The 20,284-nt window shown below is 42.9% G+C and overlaps 5 protein-coding genes and 1 non-coding gene across 6 annotated transcripts; 4 read left to right on the forward strand and 2 right to left on the reverse strand.

Moving 5' to 3' along the window:
- Positions 1–2,212: 2,212 nt before the first annotated feature.
- PADG_02906 (uncharacterized protein) lies at positions 2,213–5,731 on the reverse strand (the record flags this gene model as incomplete). The annotated part of the gene is made up of 6 exons (XM_010760347.1): positions 2,213–2,544; positions 2,639–2,754; positions 2,825–3,137; positions 3,215–5,284; positions 5,357–5,618; positions 5,675–5,731. 6 exons carry the CDS (start codon positions 5,729–5,731, stop codon positions 2,213–2,215), a joined length of 3,150 nt encoding a protein of 1,049 aa, XP_010758649.1.
- Positions 5,732–7,318: 1,587 nt separating this feature from the next.
- On the forward strand, positions 7,319–7,709 carry PADG_02908 (SUMO family protein SMT3; the record flags this gene model as incomplete). The annotated part of the gene is made up of 2 exons (XM_010760348.1): positions 7,319–7,543; positions 7,653–7,709. The coding sequence occupies 2 exons, from the start codon at positions 7,319–7,321 to the stop codon at positions 7,707–7,709; spliced, it is 282 nt and encodes a 93-aa protein (XP_010758650.1).
- Positions 7,710–9,155: 1,446 nt separating this feature from the next.
- On the reverse strand, positions 9,156–9,879 carry PADG_02909 (uncharacterized protein; the record flags this gene model as incomplete). Its single annotated transcript, XM_010760349.1, has 2 exons — positions 9,156–9,757; positions 9,834–9,879. The coding sequence occupies 2 exons, from the start codon at positions 9,877–9,879 to the stop codon at positions 9,156–9,158; spliced, it is 648 nt and encodes a 215-aa protein (XP_010758651.1).
- A 3,089-nt stretch (positions 9,880–12,968) lies between these two features.
- PADG_02910 (uncharacterized protein) lies at positions 12,969–15,780 on the forward strand (the record flags this gene model as incomplete). The annotated part of the gene is made up of 10 exons (XM_010759886.1): positions 12,969–13,155; positions 13,267–13,274; positions 13,334–13,447; positions 13,543–13,686; positions 13,749–14,131; positions 14,188–14,398; positions 14,462–15,075; positions 15,142–15,173; positions 15,276–15,568; positions 15,700–15,780. 10 exons carry the CDS (start codon positions 12,969–12,971, stop codon positions 15,778–15,780), a joined length of 2,067 nt encoding a protein of 688 aa, XP_010758188.1.
- A 573-nt stretch (positions 15,781–16,353) lies between these two features.
- On the forward strand, positions 16,354–16,471 carry PADG_11510. The gene has a single exon. It is a non-coding gene; the product is annotated as a tRNA-Arg (tRNA).
- A 2,447-nt stretch (positions 16,472–18,918) lies between these two features.
- On the forward strand, positions 18,919–20,098 carry PADG_02911 (uncharacterized protein; the record flags this gene model as incomplete). The annotated part of the gene is made up of 3 exons (XM_010760350.1): positions 18,919–19,084; positions 19,188–19,924; positions 20,057–20,098. The coding sequence occupies 3 exons, from the start codon at positions 18,919–18,921 to the stop codon at positions 20,096–20,098; spliced, it is 945 nt and encodes a 314-aa protein (XP_010758652.1).
- Positions 20,099–20,284: the final 186 nt, after the last annotated feature.

A 20,284-nucleotide genomic window follows, 5' to 3' on the forward strand; every position in this document is an offset into this window, starting at 1 on the left:
CATCAGGAGTTTAGGGAGGCGGGCGATTGGAATGAATCTGCCGGAACACCCTTCGCGGCCTGTGCCAGTGTGGCTGTGTATAAAAGTAGCACAGCCCTTCGGATAGCTCCGAAATTTGCAAGCTGCCATTACGCTTTGTGTTTCCTCGCGCATGTTTGCTGCGTGTTGAAAAATATAAGGGAAACCCCGGGTTTAACACACTATTGTCGTACACGTACCTATCTGAGATCTCGATGCACTAAGAAATTATGAATGGTATATGCAGGAGACTTTTTTGTGTATGCTCGAAGAAATGGGATTACAGAGATTGTATCCGCCGCGTGGATAGTTTTGCTTATGTGGTAGGGGAAAGGAGAAAGACGGGGAAGGGAACAGGTCTGTGAAACAAATTGCCACTGAATATTTTTACCATTCTTCTTCCCTGTTTCCCTTCCCAAGCTCTAATCTTGATGAACAATCAATTGTTTCCTCCTTTGCCAAATTGCCAACATGTTCCATAAAGCTCTTAGGCACACTCATTCAACAATTGATACCTATTACATTCCATCCAGCCTGGATCCTAACGAATTCGATAGTGACCTCTATGTTGATTTGGTCGATTGACACAAAGAACGAATTCATCCAGCCTTAAAGGTAATAAAGGACACTGATATTTCTGTAAATCAAGCTCAAGCTGCTGCTATCTGCCCACCATGTGCAAGATCTCCTTCTCCAAATCACGGCAAGCAGATGACGTCCAGTCATTGCATGATTATTTCGTTTCATCACATTACATCTCCAGCAGCTCTCAGGAAAGAGTTCAGGATGCTTGCTGGTTGTCATTGCTGCGCATAGGAGGTTCCCCGTTTCCCTTTCAAACACATTGGAAAAATATTTGATGGATTGGCAGGCAGCCGCCTCGGCTCGATAAATTTTATCTATTTCTCACACATTTAAATAACAACTAGATGCTGCCGTCACGGTTAAACAATAGTTGTTTTCCGTCCTGTCTTTCATTGCCTCCTGTAAACGCGGGAGCCTTGAATAGGGGTTATCTGGGCCTGCACCCGACCAAGTAGCATGCAGAACGATCAACTTTTTGAGCGCAGGGTCGATAGACTGGATATCAACCCTGGGAAGATGCAGAGATACACCAACAACACATCTCGGAGGTAGCTCAGCATAGAATGAGATATGCCTTCGTGTAGTGCGAGCTGACAACGCCCAATACGTTCACTTGCATTAGCCATAAAGGCCGAGTAAATATTTCTGATATTTTTTCAACTTTTAAAGTAGAACTAGATAGTTATTGCTCTCCTCTCCTTATTCATAATTCCAAATCCAGTTGGCTTGCTGAAGTGAAATCTTGACTCGAATCCAGCGAGGAACCCCCGAGCACCAAATCCTGATATATATCTTGACATATCCACGGGTAGATATCTGCAAGGAATCCCGGCTTGCTAGTAAATCGCTGTCTAGAAAACCTCCTGACGAAGAGACCGTGGAAGCTGTGGATCCCAATATGATTTGCAGGTTGCAACAATCGAGATATCACTGGGTTGACATTTTTTATGTGAAGAACCTCCATCTACGACTCTCTATGACGTTGTCAGTGTGCTCCTTGTCGTCTGCATCCTGACAATTTATCAATGAAATCGTCCGAATCACGGGAGAATTCACATAAACATATAAGAAACACGCCCTTTCTAGCTAAGATTTCCCCGGTTAAAATCAAAGAAGAGCAATTTCGTTTCCAGCCAAAGTTCTGGGTAATAAGCTTATGCGATAGTAACGAGGGAGTGAATAGATGAGGGTGCGAATCAGCTCGACCTAGGGGCCATGTCTTTTTATTTTTTAAATTTTTTTTGTAGGGATATTGTATTGATAGTCAAGGGGCAAGTTAAGAAGTTAGGAAATGTAGTTGGCACGTTCAGAAACCCCAAGGGACTTGTGTTTGTAATCACGATAAGAAATGAGAAAATCCTTAACTATGAGAGAGCATAGTGGATGAGACGGTTGATTGAAACTTTTCAGGTGAGAGCCATTAGACAACACATTAGAATAATATACACTGCTTGTCCTTTGGACAGGAATACAGTCATTTTGAACTGAGTAAATCAAATCAAACAAAAACCTATACCAAAACCACACCCATCCTTGAAAACCTTTTAAACCTCTTTAAAGAGGAATCATACAAAAAAACTTAACCTAGTCCAATTCCTCCTCCGTTACGCTAAGGCATCTCCAGATCCTGCTGCGGTTTGATCTTCCAGATATCAAGGCATGCACCGTCCTCTGACTTCTTCTTTGGCTTCGAGTCCTTGGAACTCATCAGCGCAACGCTCGATAGCGCCAGCACATCTACCAATTCACACATGCGTCCAGATGCCAAGAAGCTGTCTGTCATAATTTGAGACGAGGCTATTACAGCCGCAAGCGTCATGCACTGAGCGAGCACTTCGCGCCCAATCGTGTGTCCTGCGAAGAAAATCGCGCTGTGATAGGCCAAAATGACCTCGGGGAGGTAGGTTGATTTTATGAATTCGAGTTCGGTTGCTTCCGCGTCTAGATAATGAGCCCGAGTAATTAGTTGGGAATATTGTTTCTAACTAATGGATGAGCAAATTGTGAAGGGGGATTTCTTTTTTAATTTTCTTACCGTCTTTCGGGTAGCCGAGCCAGTCTCCGAAAAGGGGTTCGATACACTCTGTGATTGAATCTACAGTTTCCTGTAGCGTTTTCCGGAACTCTTTCGCCTGCTGCTTATCGGATAGACTGTAGCTCCAAGTTAATAAAGACATATAGAGGTGCATGGAAAGTTGGCGAGGGATATTGAAATACATACTGCTCATATTCATCCATCCGGTTTGCCCAAGTCTCCAAGCTGACGAAGGCAGCGATGAGATATTCTAGATCGCGCATTGTGTGTGATTGGAGATAGAGATCCGCTCTTTGACCGCGCGATAATGGACGCCGTCTTTGGATTCCCGATTTCATAGGGCTTTTCGTCGGACTTGCTTTTGCTGGGTCGTCAATGCCATTCTCCCCACCATTCAAGATATCGTAAGGTGATTTATCCAGTCCTGTAATATCACCGGGAACCATCTCAACGCGGACACGCCTATAAAGCTCACGTGCTGCACCAAGCCGTCCAGCACCTGTTTAGTAATAGGATGTCAGCAATATTTTCCTTCCTAATATCAGGAAACTGGACCTATGACTGGAAGGGTCTTACCCATAAACCGCTTATAGAGATGTGACCCTCTCGGGCAAATATTTTGCAGTTGATCATCTGCGTAGCGATGCCATTCCAAACAACGTATCAAATACTCGTCCTCATGCGAAACGCGCCGACCGATGAGATTCTTTTTGATGGGCCCGATTCTCCCTGGGCCTTTTCCTTGATTGATGACGCTCCTCTTCAACCGAATAGTCGTCGTTTTATCTTCCTTAGCATCAGCCTGGGCAGTGACCAATTGCCACTGACTCTCCACAATGGCTCCAAGATTGATATTTAACCGCTTCATTATCGCAACTTGCTTTTCCCGTTCTTTTGGCTCAACGATGTCGATCAGCACTTTTCCAAGAACCATATGTGCTGCATTTTCAGGGAGAAGCGATGCATAAAGTGGTATGAGTTCGAGCTTGCCAGCTTTGCGCAGGAGATTGATGTAGCTAATGATATTAATGCAGGCGGTTTGAACATAAAGGGAGTCGGTGCGAACATATCCAAGTGATTGTAGAATGAGGAACAAATGGCTGATGATACGCATGGCATCGTCATCCCGAGCAGCAATAAGACAAGCATCATCAACATTAGTGATTACAGTTTTCGGAACGAGAGTTGCTTTGTTCGAGGTACTGGCGGCTTTTGAAACAGCGTTCGCCTGATGGAAAAAGAAGTGGTTGTAGTTTTTGCTCAGGATAGCCGCTTGGATAGTGCGATAAGGGTTCCTGGCTTCAACGGCGGTTCTCTCGTTTCTTCTGACGTTATCCAGGAAGATATTGATGTTGGCGTACGCTGCGGGTTCGATGGATAGAGCCACATCGGTGGTCGGAGAGAAGCTCAGTTTCCGATGAAATTGCTTGCAAAATTCACGGTATCTCGCAAGGATTAAATGATTAAAGTAGACATAAATGTAATCACCCCAGCCCTGGCAAATAGCGTACGCTGGCTCTGTTTCGCCACAAATAAGTGCATAGACGGCCTTCTCAAAGGCGTTAGTCGCAGTATTATTAGCAAGCGCCAAACACGCATTTCTCCATGACTCTTGAAATCTATAGCTCATCAGTCGAGTAAGACCAGATTTTGCAGCTTTTCCGTCCTGAGAGGGTGAATCGCCAGGTATACCGCAAACACTGATTGCCCTCCAGTTTTCCAATCGTTCATGAGACCATTCTCGAATGTGCTTCCAGCTTTGGCCCTCCCTGAGCAATTTCCAACAAGTGAGCCATGCAGCTTGCTCATAAAACTGATCTTGTTTCTGAAGTCCGTGTTGTTGTCGGGTGACAGCATCAGGATCTAATTGAGTGACTAAGGGTTCCTGTTGTTCCACATTCAGTAGAGACATCGTAAGCCCCGGGTCATTAGGCTCTAATGGTTGGGGCCAAGACCGCAGTCGCTTTGCCCCCTTAATTGCCTCCTTTGTATAGAGCCAGCCATGGGCCCAGAGTCCTTGTCCTCTCTCAGCCTGAGTTTCTAATTCAGAAATTAGCGCATCAATATCTTGGGGTGACGACCTTGCAGTTTTCTCCAGCCATTTCAGTACAATGACGTTCTCCGATGCAAAATGATCCGCCTCGAGGAATTTATTCCAGACCTCCTGGTCCGTAGAATATCGATGCAGCGACTGCAGGACGGTCTGCTGAGCCTTTTGCGTTCGGAGGCGTGAATCAGGATCATCGATAGAGATCATTTGAAGCACTAACTCCCAAGTTTCAGCTTCCAGCTGCCATCGCCTGATCTGTTCATCTAATTTCGCACGATTGGGGCTTTGACTACATCCAGATTCTCGATTATTTGTTGATTGCTTAACTTTTCGAAGGGTGCTGGTTTTCGACAGTTCCTTCGCAGCTGTTTCCGCAATTTTTTTGTATTTCTGGACCAATTTACAGGCTTCGAGAAACGTTCCCGGGTCACCCGGGCCATGGTCGTGTTTTTTAAACTGGTTTAAGCTTTGAGCAAAGGCTTCTATTTGGCTTGCTACGCGATTTGCTGTGTTTCGAAGCGGGTTTATGACTTGTTGTATATCAGCCGGTGTCAGTAGACCTGGGGAAGCTGGGCCAGATGAAAGAGCCAAAACATCTAATCATGCGAGGCAAATCAGTAAGAAACACATGAATCAGACAGTTTTTCTTAGCAATGGCATAAACAAACCTTGCTCAACTTCTTCTAAATCAGAACTTCTCTCTTCCATGGAGTCAGTTCCAGTCAAAACATCGTCCTCGTCCTCGTTGTCACCCTCAGCTTCCTCGTCTTCATCCTCGCCTTCGTCGTCGTTTTCTTCGTCCTCTAAATCCTCCTCCTCCTCCTCTTCTTCTTCCTCTTCCTCTTCGTCTTCCTCGTCCACATCGTCGTCATCATCGTCATCAATCTCTATAATTTCTACATCATGGAGGCGGCTGGGTGGAGCATGAATCTACAGTAAGTTAGCTGTTGTTGTAAGTTCGCAATCGTCAGAACTGCAGAACTCACAGGAGGGAGGTTTTGCTGTCCCAGCGGGAACCCTGAAGAATATGTCATGGGCGCCATGGTCCTCTAGATAAGCACTGGTTCCAACTGGATGAAGGGCATATGGAACGCATGTACGTGGTAGATGCTGTGTTGTGTTCTGGTAGAGAGTAAGGAGCAGTGATAAACAAGGGACGATGTAATTAGGTAACATGTCTTTTTGTTTAACTAGCTTCACGATGCAAGCAATGGGAAGAAATGCCTAGTCCCGAATAGGACTAGTTCCAACCTCTGCCGACCATAAAAGCTTTCCTACAGCAGATTTTCCACTATTTTTTTTTCTTTTCCTTCAACATATGTCATATAGGCGTTCATTAGAGTCTCGGATCAGACGAACTCCTGTCAGGAGTTCACTCGATGTTTGTTCAGGTCCCTTGAGGTCCTCTTGCGTGCTCACGAGCGTCTTAGAATGAATTCGACAATCCCCATACATATTCTGGTTGGATTCAACTCTATTGGCAAGGAAAACTTAGAAGAGTGATTGTTACAGTTCTTTATTTTTGATTTATTTACACTATGAAAGATTGATTGGTCTTGCTATTCTTTCAATTGCCAATGCGCTACCGGTCTTTCTAATCTAATATCGACTGAGCCCTCTTCTTTTCAAACTCTCACTTTGCTCTCTTACTTGCCTCGCTTCTCCTCCGCTCGTTGCTTCATCTTCAATTTTAGAAGATCGGGTTTTGGGCAGCTTGGGGTTCGTGCGTTTTCGCCTCGTGCTTCATAGAATGCCTTGCAACATTGATAGAGGGCGTCTATCTGGTTTTGGCATTTCTCTTCCTTATATGAGTTCTTGGAAAGGCACCCTGTTGACACAAAAAAAAGATATCCGTCAATCTTGGGAGCCAAAGCTAGTTTTTCCGTGGGGGAATATGTCTTTTTTCTTCTTCTTTATATATATATATATATACCTTGTATAGCACACTGGTGACAGCATTAGTTAGCAAAATAGCAGACCAAGCAATGGAAACTTATACAATTGGACAGTTACATACTGCTCTTAGGTGACAAGGCGGATCATATGCAATATCTTCTTTCAACCCCTATCCAATAAGTTCTCATCAGTTTCTGGAAAAGATCGGGCATCCTACAAAGGCAAAACAGTCTTACTCTTACCATATTTTGAAAATCACCTCCATTCGTTTGTGGTCCCCAATAGGCATCCTATTTGATCGGAGTTGGTTTCTGCGTTGGCGACAGATTGATATCAAACGGGAGTTTGGGTCCATTTGTTGGTGTTACCTAATCGCAGTTCTAGTTCTGCGCGCCAGCCAAACTCCGAGCGGCAAAATAGATTTTCCAGGCTGCCGTTTGGGGTGCATTCCATTCACTGACGCTGCGCATTTATATCAACCCAAGGACAAACTCAACATCCATTCGATCAAACTCCCTTCATTCCAATCCTTGAACTGCACCTCACTCAACAACACCATTAAACAAACAACACTTGAGAGAAGCCCATAGTAAGTCCCGTGTTTTCTATTGCTATCCTTTGTACGGCTTAAGATAATCCTTACTGCTTGCGGACTCCATATACTAACCCTACACTCCCATCCAAACGGCTCGCACCAAAGCCATCTCTTTTACTCAATTACTCCATATCTCATAATGGACACAACACCACAGGAGAATACATCAGCCGCGCAACCTCCCAGTGAACATCTCAACATAAAAGTTACTGATAATAACAACGAAGTGTTCTTTAAGATTAAGCGCTCCACGCAACTCAAGAAACTTATGGAGGCCTTCTGCCAGCGTCAGGGCAAGGACATGACGCAAGTACGCTTTCTATTTGATGGAACAAGGGTCAGACAAGATGATACGCCTGATACTGTAAGTGTCTCTCCCCACAGATCTCTTTGCCTATGGCTGTCGCGCTGCCGGCAGATTTGCACGCCGCGTTTGGCGCAGCTACAAGAGACTAATTAGTTGTTTATTGCAGCTCGATATGGCAGATGGCGATACGCTGGAAGTTCATCAGGAGCAGATTGGAGGCTGATACGGGGCTATTTCCTTCCTTTTAATTGATTCAACGAGGTGAGTTGGGTTAATAGAATCCCCGATTTGAGTCAATCAAATCAGGAAATAAAAGATCCAAAGTCACTGGCTGATAACCCCTGTCTTCGCGATAGTTTCTCATCTGTTTCTTACGATATACCTTCTTCTTAATCCCAAGCCCGATTGTAGAGCGCGGTAGCTTCTCATGCCCTCCTGCGGGATCGGCTATTTTCTTAAATTCGACTTGTCATATCATATTGTGCCAGTGCCAGTGCCATGTGCCTGTGTTTGTTTGTTTGTTTGTTTTTTTCCCCCCCATCCCTACATTGCACAGCCTTTTTTGTATGCCGCGTCTGATTCAGACGGGCCATATGCGATTCGAAACGTCCAAATTAACCCCCGGGGGGGTGGCAAATATCATAAATGCGAGATATGTTTCTTACAGGTGCCAAAAGTCAGTCGCGTTCTGCTTGTGTTTATTCTGTTATTGTTAATTTCCAGATCCTCCCCCCCGCGGCTCTCTTCCTAAGCTTTTCTGTGAAGGTGTTATATTTCTTGGCTAGTCGGTTTCGCTCGATCTTCCCGATTTCTTTTGTTCTTTTCATTTGTTGTCAGTTACACTTAGCTTAAAATCTCATGGATTGAAAAGGATATAGATGCGTGTCTTGCTCCCAACCTGTTCTTTTGATCTTGGCGATTGTTCTCTTGTTGTCCAAATCCGGCCTCGCGTCTTTGCACCGCCTCTGCATTGACTCTAATGCATTTTCATTTGATACCTATACCACATTGCGTCCAGGGGGCTTCGGGTTTAGTGGAAATAAACACCTTGTTTATTCAGATTGGTACAGCACTAAACAATAAGGGAAGACGGGTTGGACGCGTGACATAACTGGTGGTTCACGAGGCGGTTCCCAAGGACACAGGCGCCTCATATCTTCAGAGGTAGTGAAATGTATGGGTGAGGACTCTTGGCTGTAATTAGCGATGAGCTGCGAAGAAGAATGTGACATGACATCTTCCACATCAAGGTGGCAAACTTTTTCATGGAGTCGTGGGGATTGTGGGGGTTTTTATTCATCAATAGCTGTGTCTGATACCGATACGTTCAGTGGATAGAGATAAAAGGATAAATGATCAAAAATAGAGCGCGAACGACGCATTTTTCCTTGGTGACATTATAGAGATAAGATATGTACAGGAATCAAGCCCGACTTTGGTCATAATAATTAGCCATAACTATACCAGTAGTGATGGTGATATTAAATCATGGAGAATCCGAGGAGAGGGAACATATGAGAAAGAAAAGAAACCCTTCATGAAGGCTTTATAAAGAATCCAACATAAATAAAGTGGAAGGAAACACCCCAGAACCCGAAAGGAAAACCAGAGAGACACACACACACACACACACACACAAAAAAAAAAAAAAAAAAAAAAACCAATCTATTTACTCCTCCCAAATCGCCATTTTTGCCTTCTTCTCTTCCCTCCGCCTTACATTCTCCGCCTCCCGCTCCTTCTCCCTCCGCTTCGCCTCTTTCTCCCTCATCGCACGATCATACGCTTTCTGTTCCTCCGTGCGTTTCGGAGCCCTAATCCCCAGAGCGCCTGCAATCATGCGGCTCGCGACTGAAGTCTGTTTTTCGGGCCTCTTGTCCTGGTTGAGATGTGTCGCGGTAGGAGGCGATGTGGCAACGGCGCGGTCCGGGATAGGAGGGAGGGAGGCAAGGTCGGGAGTCCAGCGGGGAAGAGACCCGCTTTGAGGAGATATGGGTGTTGGTGGTGGGGCACAGATGCCTGGTGTTAAGTTGGTGGAGAGTGTGCTGCTGCCGGTTGACGTGTTGGTAGATACGGCGGTCAGGGGGGATTTCAGGGTTGCGGATGCGGGCGGGGTGATGCCTTCTTCATTTTCAGAGGAGGAGACGTACGCATCTTCCCATGATTCTGCGACTGGGGAGGATTTATTTGCTTGTTTCTTTTTCGCGATGGCGGAAGGTTGTTGTGTGTTGGTGTTTATGGAGAGATTCTTCAGGGCGGAGAATAAGGGCTCTTTTCACTCTGCAGTTAAAAACGAGCTCAAAAAAAGGTGGGCAGTTAATCTCCTAACTGAAATACAACCACATACCTTTAGAATGGCCAGCCATATCCTGCGTCAACCGACCGGAGTCCATCAAAGGTATTCACAGACCGTGCGCAGGTACGATGTACATACAGCCTGACAGGTAACTAACTAACCATTAGTTACACGTTGAAGTTTAGTCAACTAGTTTTTGTTGTTGCCTTCTTCCATCGTCATATTATATAAGCTTTGGTGCAAGAAGACGCCATTCGCTTCTCTCAGCCCTTCTTGGCAACCAAGGTCGCAATCTAGCCTCCTTCCCTTGGATGGATGCGGGAGGAGCTAGCTAATCTGCATCCGCCTGATCACGTGCGGGGCAACGGCTAAAAACCTGGTTTGGGGCGCCGCAGTTGGACGTAACCATCAAGTGTGCTAAATTATCATTTTGATTGATTTAACATTTTCAACAACATGATAGTTCCTACCCTTCGATTCACAGTAAGACTTCATCAGATTCTCTAGAGAGAGAGGGGTGACTTGAGCTTGCAATAAATGCTTTTAAAAATTAAGAAATCTCTTTAGTGTATGAGATCGTATCTATAAGATATCAGTCTTTAAATTTTTTTTTTCTATCAACTTAATGATTAATTTGCTGTAAATTAAGCGAATACGAAGAGAATCCGCTAGTCCAGTGAGTTTTTAATTTAGCTACATGAAAACTCCCTTTTTAATTAATATTTATTGAGAATATAATTAACTATCTTTTTACTTTAGAATTTTATATATTTCTCCTTTATCAATAAGAGCTGAGTGTCAAATCTAGGAACATATCATTCAAAGCTTTTATGTCATTTTTTAAGCTACTATAATCATGAACAGTCTTAAGTTCAAATATCTTAAAATTGTAAAAAAAATTTAAGATCTAGAAATATAATTATTAAGCATAAAATTTAATCTTAAACTATCTATGTAACTTTTAGTAGATTGAATTTATAATGAGGCTTTTATATAACTAATCATCATGATTATTATTAGTATTAAATATCATAGCTAAGTAAAGTTTCTACAATATAAAAATTATAAATAAAATTAAAATTAAAATATTTATTATTTCAGATAAGAACTATTTTTATATATTATTTTTAAAAAGTAATTTTGTTAAAGCAATTTAAAGATCTATTGATAGAAGTGAGAATGAAATATTAGTTGTTTAATGATTTAAATTGAAGATGAAATTGAGCTTAGATAAAATATATACTAATTTTATTAACTATTAACTTTTGTAAAATTGATATCATTTGCTCTTTATTTTGAATAAATATATCAGTTATTTTATTTTAAAATTATTTCTTTACATATTTTGATATATTTATCATATCTTATAGTCTTTGAATATAAATGTCATTGTAATTTTAAAATACATATAAAGATATAATTAAATAGTAAATACAGTTTGAATTCAATTCTATCTAGAAAACCAACTTCATAAAAGCTAATTTCAGTGTATATAAAAGTTTTCAATACCTGTTAGAGAGTGTATGCAAGCTGCATAAGAAGGAACTCTCTGTGTGTTGCCTACTGCTATATAACAAAATACTAAGCTTGATGGAATAAAAGGGTCTGCCCGGATTATAACAAACCTGCGTGGTCACGTGATGAGGGTTAGGCCTAATCGGGCGCTGAGACTAACATATACCTAGAACGTTTGGGGCAGCTTTATAACTACTAAAGTCGTCTTATTTGGATCAAATCAGATTATTCAGCTGCGAATTTTCCATCTTGAGAAATCAATCTAGCAACTTTCATCAGTTGCATAGGCAGGCTGAATAAGATCAAGAATCTGATACGACAAGGCCTTGAGAGTTCTCTATAAGACTTGATAAAAGGCGTTGATCACACTATCAAGGTTTGTAGATATGAGACAAGCAATATCAGATTATGTTCGCTGCAAATGAGAAAGAGAAGCAATAATGCAAAAGTGCTACAGGCTGTAATCTGAAGGGGGAGTTAATCAGGCAAGAAGCTCGGAATTCTAATATGTCACAGCTTGTTCCCACACCATGCCCATGAGCTCCACCAAGGCGAGCAAACTGTGATATTGCAGGCCATAAAAGGACAAGCTGCCCTAATCCTATTGTAATTTGATGTTATTGAATTGGTGGTTGTTGCGTTGAGATAATTCGAACTAAAATCTAGTTGGTGATTTTGATGTTAAGAGGTAACTAAGTTGACTAATTAATTAACTAACTAGTTAGTCAACTAAACAAAGTAAAAGAGAGGGCGGAGACGGAAGGGTGAACTCTGCTATTAGTGGGAGATATAAAATTGGCTTTACCAGCAAATCGCCAACGGGAACAAACAACTAGGCCATACATGGGTTTCATCGTGTCAAGTTGTGAGTTCCCGTTGTTCCGCTCTGCCTCTGAGAGGTGGTAATTCGTCAGTCCGAGCAAGCAAAACTGGCTTCGGCTAAGTTCCAGTAGAACCGCTGCCTATGTGCTGCAATCAAAACCATCCGTGGAGAAGTGTTCGGCAATCTACCGAGGGAGCTGCCTCTTATGTGCGTTAGATCTTCCTTAGCATCGGCAAAGATGCTGAGCATGGGCTTTTAAATTGACACCCCGAATCAATATTTCTTCACCCTAAAAAGACACATGGCACTCTATATTTGTTTCGAGAGAAAAAGATTCAATTGTTCAAATGCAGCGACCTCGGGATTACACCTCTGACGCGTGGCCATCATTCCCGAGCATTTCTTCGGCTATCTGACGAACCTTGTTCCCCTCCCCCTGCGGACATTGTGCGAGCTCACCTCGAAAATGTGGTGCTTCCAGTCTTAGCTAAGATATACCCTTGCACTTACTACGAGAGAGATGCAGCTCTGATATACGCTTACCCTTCAGGGCATCCTGTGTGGAGAAATCTCCCCTAGAAGCATATACGTGGCTGATAATTTATATGCCCTCATCCGCCAGTTTGTCTTCTCTAATTCTTTTCGGTTTATTTTCCACTCAAGATTGTATATTCTCTGGTGCCTGTTGATAAAACATTCCTTATACATACTTTCTGGAGTTTCAGGGATAAGAATCCTACCGTGTTTGTTTATTTTATCTCTCTCCCACAATTCCCAAAATCTCCAAATTTTGATGTTTCTGAGATAGCTGCAGAAACCTCTGAGAAGCAGACCTCGGCTCAGCAGCCATGCCGCTCAACTCCATGCCTCCTCCCTCATTGGCATCTCGTCGTCTCCAACCACGAACTGTTGCTCGAGTCGGCCCATGCCTTCATTCTAGATTTTCGACGTCTTCGCTGACTCTGAGTTACGCAGATACTCTTCCTAATCTAAAAATTGGTGCTCATACTCGGGTTCTTTTCCAGGGATTTACAGGTATGCTGAATATGTCCGTCGCGTTGAGCGATATCCTGGACAATTATCTGCATTTATTAGACTTTGGTATAGCCATACTATTTATCTCATAAGCTAAGATTTATGTAACAGGCAAACAGGTAATATGTCCTCTCAATGCAAAGTCTTTAAAGTTAGCAACGGCTAAACCTTCCTGAAGGCAACGGCGAACGTGAAAGAGTCGTTGGCATGGGGTACCAAGATTATAGGCGGTGTAAAGCCAGGCGTGGAGGGTGAACACCTAGGACTACCAGTTTTTCCATCAGTAAAAGTGGTATGTGCTACTTATTTGTCAAGAAACGAAAACCAAAGTATAAAAGTAACACTAGTTCCACGGAATGCTGACGTGAAGCCTACCTCAAAACTTAGGCACAACAAATATCCAGACCAGATGCAACAGCAATTTACGTCCCCGGCCCACAAACAGCACAGGCCATTGAAGAGGCTATCGAAGCAGAGATTCCTCTTATCGTGGCGGTTGCGGAGCATGTTCCAATTCATGATATTGTTCGAGTGAGGATTTCCCCGTAACCGTGCCCTCGACTATTCTATTTGTAGCTAATGAGCACAACTAGGTTCATGCAATGCTTAAAACCCAATCGAAATCCCGTTTGGTTGGTGCCAACTGTCCCGGTATTATTTCCGCGATTGGGAAATGCCGTATAGGATTTCAGCCGCTCCCCTGCTTCTCTCCCGGCCATATAGGAATTGTCGCCAAGTCCGGAACTCTTGGTTACGAGACCGTCGCCTCAACATCACGAGCCGGGTTAGGTCAGAGCCTTTGCATTGGTATGGGAGGAGATGTTCTGGCTGGCACAGACTTCGTGGATGCACTGAGCATTTTCGAACATGATGATGACACTCATGGGATAATAATCGTCGGTGAGATTGGAGGAACTGCTGAGATTGCCGCTGCGGAGTGGATTGCCCACTATCGTAGGCGTTCTGCAAACCCAAAGTATGCAACGTCACCACCTCCTAGGAAGCTTCTTACGATCGCTAATGGATAGGCAGACCTATAATGGCAGTGATTTGTGGGATTCATGCGCCTCTCGGGCGAGTCATGGGTCATGCTGGAGCTTGGGTTGGGCCCGGAGAGCCCGATGCCCAGACAAAGATCAAAGCGCTGCAAAACGCCGGCGCTGTCATGGTACATCATCCAGAGGACTTTGGAGAAGGAATGAAGATGCTGTTGAGCAATATGGGCGGAAGGCCCGTCCTTAAGGTGATTCATCATTCTCCAACGGTTAACGTATATATGGATAATATTGCTGACAGCAAAAAATAGACAGCTTCGGCCGTCGCAGGAGGCCAAAGGGGATTCCATACCCTACGCCGAATAAGCGTTCAACAACGAGAACCTCTTAAAACACAACGCCGAAACCTTTACCTGAAGCAATCCCAGTCATTCAACCTATTAAAGGAAAAGGGGCTCGCAATTGACGAATCAAATGAACCCGGAGATTTTTTCTTTGGACTTTCGATAGACCGAAAATCGCACTCGCCATGTATCATTGCCTCTCCCACCACTGACCCAGCCACTCAGCTCTCGCAAGCTAGGGTATTCCCGTTTACGTATGGGAAGACGCAATTTTCGGCTGACGGGGCTAATACCAGGGCAGTTGCTAGCCATATTGGTCTAGGGGAGTTTGCTCTGACGCCTCTTGCAAAACTAGCACAGAATCTGCTTGATATATTCATGAGCAAGGAAGCCTTTGTGCTGGAAACAAAAATCACCGTGGCAAGTGATGGAAGCTTCCAGGTCAGCGGAGCTCGGTTTGGTTTTGATGATGCCGCGTACAAAAGTTCAAAGAGACAGGAGGATATCCATCGACTCCGGAACGAAGCTGAAGAGGTTCCTGAAGAAGTTGAAGCTGAGAAATATGGGATTGTCTATATCAAGTATGTCTCTTCTCTTCTCTCCCCTAGGCTATTTTAATTGGGAGATATATGTTAACAGTGTAAAAGACTTGACGGAGAAGGAAGCATCGGTACTCTCGGTAAGGCTAGCCACCTTCCCTCTCTTTTTTATATCTTGGGAATATGGATCATCTAGAAGTAAAAGTAAAAGCAAATTTCTCATCCATCTACCCTTTCCATAGTTAACGGCGCCGGCCTTGCGATGAATACCGTCGATGCTCTGAGTCACCACGGCGGCCATTGTGCCAACTTCCTCGACACAGGCGGGAAAGCCACGTCGGAGACCGTGAAGTCATCTTTTCGCATCATCCTCTCCGATCCTCGTGTCAAAACAATCTTTGTCAACATTTTTGGCGGCCTGACGCTCTGCGACATGATCGCTAACGGTATCATTATGGCGTTTCGTGACTTGGATATGAAAGTACCTGTCGTAGTGCGTCTGCGTGGTACGAATGAAGAAATTGGACAGAAGATGGTATGTAGTTTTTATTCTAAGTTTCTGGAGAATACATGTTTACGAATATTTTCCTTTCTCTTTTTTTCCCCCCTTCTTGTCATGATAATATATGCTTATTACTGATTGTGGTTTCCTTTTACAAAAAACAGATCGCGGATAGCGGACTTCCCTTGCACGCATTTGACTCCTTCGAAGAGGCTGCAAAGAAGGTCATCAGCCTTACTCGCTAAATCTCTCTTTTTTGGTTTCCCGGGATATGAATGGGGCTAGGCTCCGCGACCAGTCGCTAACTTTTATATATACATACCCACCCCCTGCTTTTAGATGGGGTTCAATATCTATATTCATGTATATACGTAGGGTATATATCATCATCCTCTTCAATTTTTATTCTTGCCGTTTTATGTGCTTACCAATTATTCCTTGTTAGATACACATTTTGGATTCATTTGCAGATGTATATATTCCCGTACTTGCTTTGTCCCTGGCCTTGTCCTTGTTTGTATTCTATTCTCATTTTGACAAAGTTTGGATATTGGGCATTGTTAAACATCAGTGAATGACCAATGAACATATTGTACATACTACACAAGTAAAGACGGCGCATCAAAATAGAAAAGAATGATATATTATTATCCTTATATATTCCCCCTATTTTATGGACCAGTTGCTTTGTGACAGTGCAACGCTTTGGGCGGGGTGGGGGGGGCACTAAAGTTCCGTCTGACACTTTTATTCTGCGGCGGAGGAAAAACCTAGCACAAGCCCAGGGCCGGTGGCTCAATGGGTGCACTCCCAAACCCGAGGGACTGGCAGAAGGGTAATGCGTAGCTCTCCTACCATTGGACAATGGAAAACCTAGACAGGTGGTCCGGGGACCAAGCTAAGCTAAGATTGTGGGTTCGAGTCCCACGTTCCTCGTTTCTTTTCTTCGCCGTTATATTTATTCTTTTTGCAATTTTGTATCCTGGCAACTCTGCGCTTTATTATATATTAGGGGTGTATCTGCCTTTTTTCCTTCTACAGGATTTTTGAAGGGAGAAGAAGAGTATACCACTGTTGCGCGCCTTTGTTTACTTAGAACTTAATCGTGCCGCTGCGCAACCTACACCTCATGTGGGTGCACCACACACCAAAATGATAAAAACACTAAAATAATAAAAATCTTGAATCACATCCTCATTATTGCACTCTATATCAACAACCAGTAGCTAATCTATAATAAAAAGATTATCTACATCATTCTCAGTATGTGTACCATCTCTAAATTGATTTAATTTCTCTTTTGTCAGTGATGTGAGTGAGATATTATTAATTTTCATAAGATCAACTTCAAGTATATATTACTTTTATTCTGCTCTTTTTCAACTTCATTATTCTTACATCACTTGATTTTCTATTGGCATCTTTAATAGTGAGGACTCTCTCTACTTGAATCTGATAATATATTGTTTTAGCTCTGCAGCATTTACTGATATTGAGAAAGTTCTTTAATTCAGTAATCTATTGCTCATTAAGTTCTATATAAATTAGACTTGTTTTGAATATCTTGTTCAAACAACATGTCAAAATGAGTGATTTCAAATCAAGAGTATCTCTAATACTTTGTATGATGATTTTCACAATATTAATATAATGTTTCAGTTTTTAAATTGTCTTTGATGAGAATAGCTAAGAGGAAGAAATAGATATGTGATTTGAATCATTCTCATCTTTATAAATCTGCAGTAAGGAAGGTAATGAGATTCACTGCTTAAAAAAGTCAAGAACTTGATCAGAATTTCATGAATATATATCACATTAAGCTCATTCTGTAGCTATTATATTAGATTTAAAAATCTGCTTTTGCATAGTTGAGAGATTTTGTAGAAACTGCTGTTTTTTATATTTAATAAAATCATAACATGCAATATAGTTGACTGCTTTTGAATAATAATGCTTATATTGCTGAAATGACAGACTATTTAGAGATTATAGCAAATGAGTAACATGTAATGAAAATTTATATAGAATTATCTTATAAAGTTCTGCATATTATATGAATTCAAATAAAATTCAGAGATATTTAAATCATATATTGATATATTCAATATTTTTAACTGTCACTTTTTTTAAATTCATTGACTTCTGTTTCACTTTTTTATACTCAGATAAACATTCAATAAATCTATAAGTTCACATCTTACTAACTTTTGAAGAAGAGATAATAGAATCTATGTATTAATATCTGAGTATTGAATTTGTGAAATCTTTAATATGTTCAGCTATGAGAGAATAATTCTTTTCATCAAGCAGCTTGACTCATTGTTTAATCACATTCTTCTAACTCTCATTTAATCTTTTATTGACTGGAATTTTTGCAGTATTCAGATTTTTTCCATTGATATACACTTAGAGATATTAATAAGAAACCTTAAATTCTCATGACAGAGACTGTATTTTGGAATTTGAGTTTTTTTGATGATAAGTGACAGCTTTTTGGATATGGTCTTTGATATTTTTATCCTTATTTGACATTGTGGTGAGTTATTAATTGATGAAGATGATGAAGATGATGAAATTGCAAGATTTTTATCATTTTGGTGTTTTTATCATTTTGGTGTGGTGCACCCATACAAGGTGTGGGTTGTGCAGCGGCACGATTTCAGAGTAACTAGTGATAATAGCGGACTGGCGTACCCCGCCGCTCATCTGAACATACGCAACAGTTGGATCCAACTCCCAGGGAGTGGGATCTCCGCTTGTGTCGTTTAATACTCAAGGCAGCATTCTCGCTTTCATCACTGTTGGTTGTCCGATTGCGCTCGAAGTTACCTCTCGATAGAAATGTCCCCTTTACTCTAATTACCGCTTCTTTGTCCAGTTGTAGAAATGAATAGGACGAACTAATAACAACAACAAACTCAACATCATAAGGTTGGTCATTTAAACCAGTGAACTAGTTGCTCCATCTCCATCAAATCCCTCCCCGCAGTGCGTGCTGCATCTCTCTCTGCTCAGCATTAATTATTACGTTGACCACCGTTCCTCCGAAATTTCCTCCAAGTCCGATCTTGCTTGGGTGGAGTTTCTGGACCTCGGCAAAAAACATACGCTCACTAAGCAAGAATCGGCGATTCCTTGAATTTGTTGATCGCCGCCGGAGAACCAGAGCTTGAATTTGCGAGATACGAGTACATCGCCGCCGCCTCCGCAGTGAAAATAGTGGATAGTGGGACAGCAGACAGGGACATACAACTGTTAAATTTTGTCTTCTTGGCCGTCGCTCCCCGGCTGCCACAGCAGGAATTTATTTCTGCTCTGTGAGGCTACCAAAATTATCTCTAGCGTTGTATTGGGTTGCCTAATTATATTATATGTAGTTCAGGATGATCCGGGCCCGTTTTCCTGCTGTTTTTTCGGGCAATAATCATATTCTCCCTATTCTTTCGAGACGTCGCTTATTGTTCCCTGCCTCACTTGCTTCTCGGACTTCCTCGTTACGCTCGTTGATTATATCCCAGCCTCTACACCTCTCGTATAGAACCAACTCTGGTATGTTATGTTACCTTTTTTACCTTTCACCTTTCAACTTTCCCATCACATCCCCTTAAAAAATTTATACGAAGTATTGATCACTCACACTGCGCACCTATAGCCCAAACAGCTAATTCTTCTGCCTCACCTCCATATCCTCCCTCGTTCAAGAAATCCTCAATCTTCCGCCGTCTCGTCGGTTTCTCCGCCATAGCCATATTCTCCTGCGTGATAGGGATCACCATGAGCCCAGGGGTGGCCAACCTGGTGCAGATCGCCGGCAAAATCCGTGCCGATGAAGAAAAGCCCTATCTGCCCCCTGACGATGTTGCGGGAGAAATCGATGAGTTCATCAACACGCACCCGCTAGCAAGCTCTCTCCGCGCAGACCCCCGTTTCTCAGAATCGAGGCCCCACTTGAAAATCCCAGACGAATTGCGCGCCCACAATCTCACCGCCGGCACTCTGTCGGGTACCAACAAAATTGCTGTGCCACCATATATGTGGACTGAGGCTGGCGGGAAGAGCCTTGTTTCCATGCTGTATCTGGGATCTGATGTTTCGGGCCATCCTGGCCTTGTTCATGGGGGTTTACTCGCTACGGTTCTCGATGAGGCTCTGGCCAGATGCTGTTTCCCCGCTTTACCCAATGGTATTGGCGTCACGGCCAATCTGAACATTGACTACCGGAGTCCTGCGCCCGCAGGATCTTTCTTTGTTGTGCGTGCAGAGACGGTGAAGGCTGAGGGGCGGAAGGCATGGGTTGAGGGGAGAATCGAGACACTTCCCGAAGAGGGGAGAGAGCCTGTCGTTGTGGCTGAGGCGAAGGCATTGTTTGTTGAGCCGAGAAATGTTTCTGTATGTGTTTTTTGTGTCCCTTTCCTTTCTGCCAACGTCTGGCTCTCTTCCATGCCTTCTACTTTTTCCACCCCCGCTTTGTTGTATGGTTTTAGCTGACACCACATTGCAGTCTCTTCCGCGCCTTTATAGATCCACATAAGACACATCGTCCGCTCTTCCAGCTCTCGGTAATACACGAGAAGACATTTTCATTTTTCAGGTGTTTCCGCCATTATAGCAGAAAGACATGTTGGTTTATTGTTTTGAGATTTGCTTTTTTCACGCATTTTTTTTTGCCCTCGGATTGATCATATTACATTTCCGAAAAGCTGAGTGCCATCAGCAATTCTTAGACCAGCCTTTGCTAGAGTTACCTTC

This window comes from Paracoccidioides brasiliensis, assembly GCF_000150735.1.
Source record: "Paracoccidioides brasiliensis Pb18 unplaced genomic scaffold supercont2.3, whole genome shotgun sequence".
Taxonomy (NCBI): domain Eukaryota; kingdom Fungi; phylum Ascomycota; class Eurotiomycetes; order Onygenales; family Ajellomycetaceae; genus Paracoccidioides; species Paracoccidioides brasiliensis.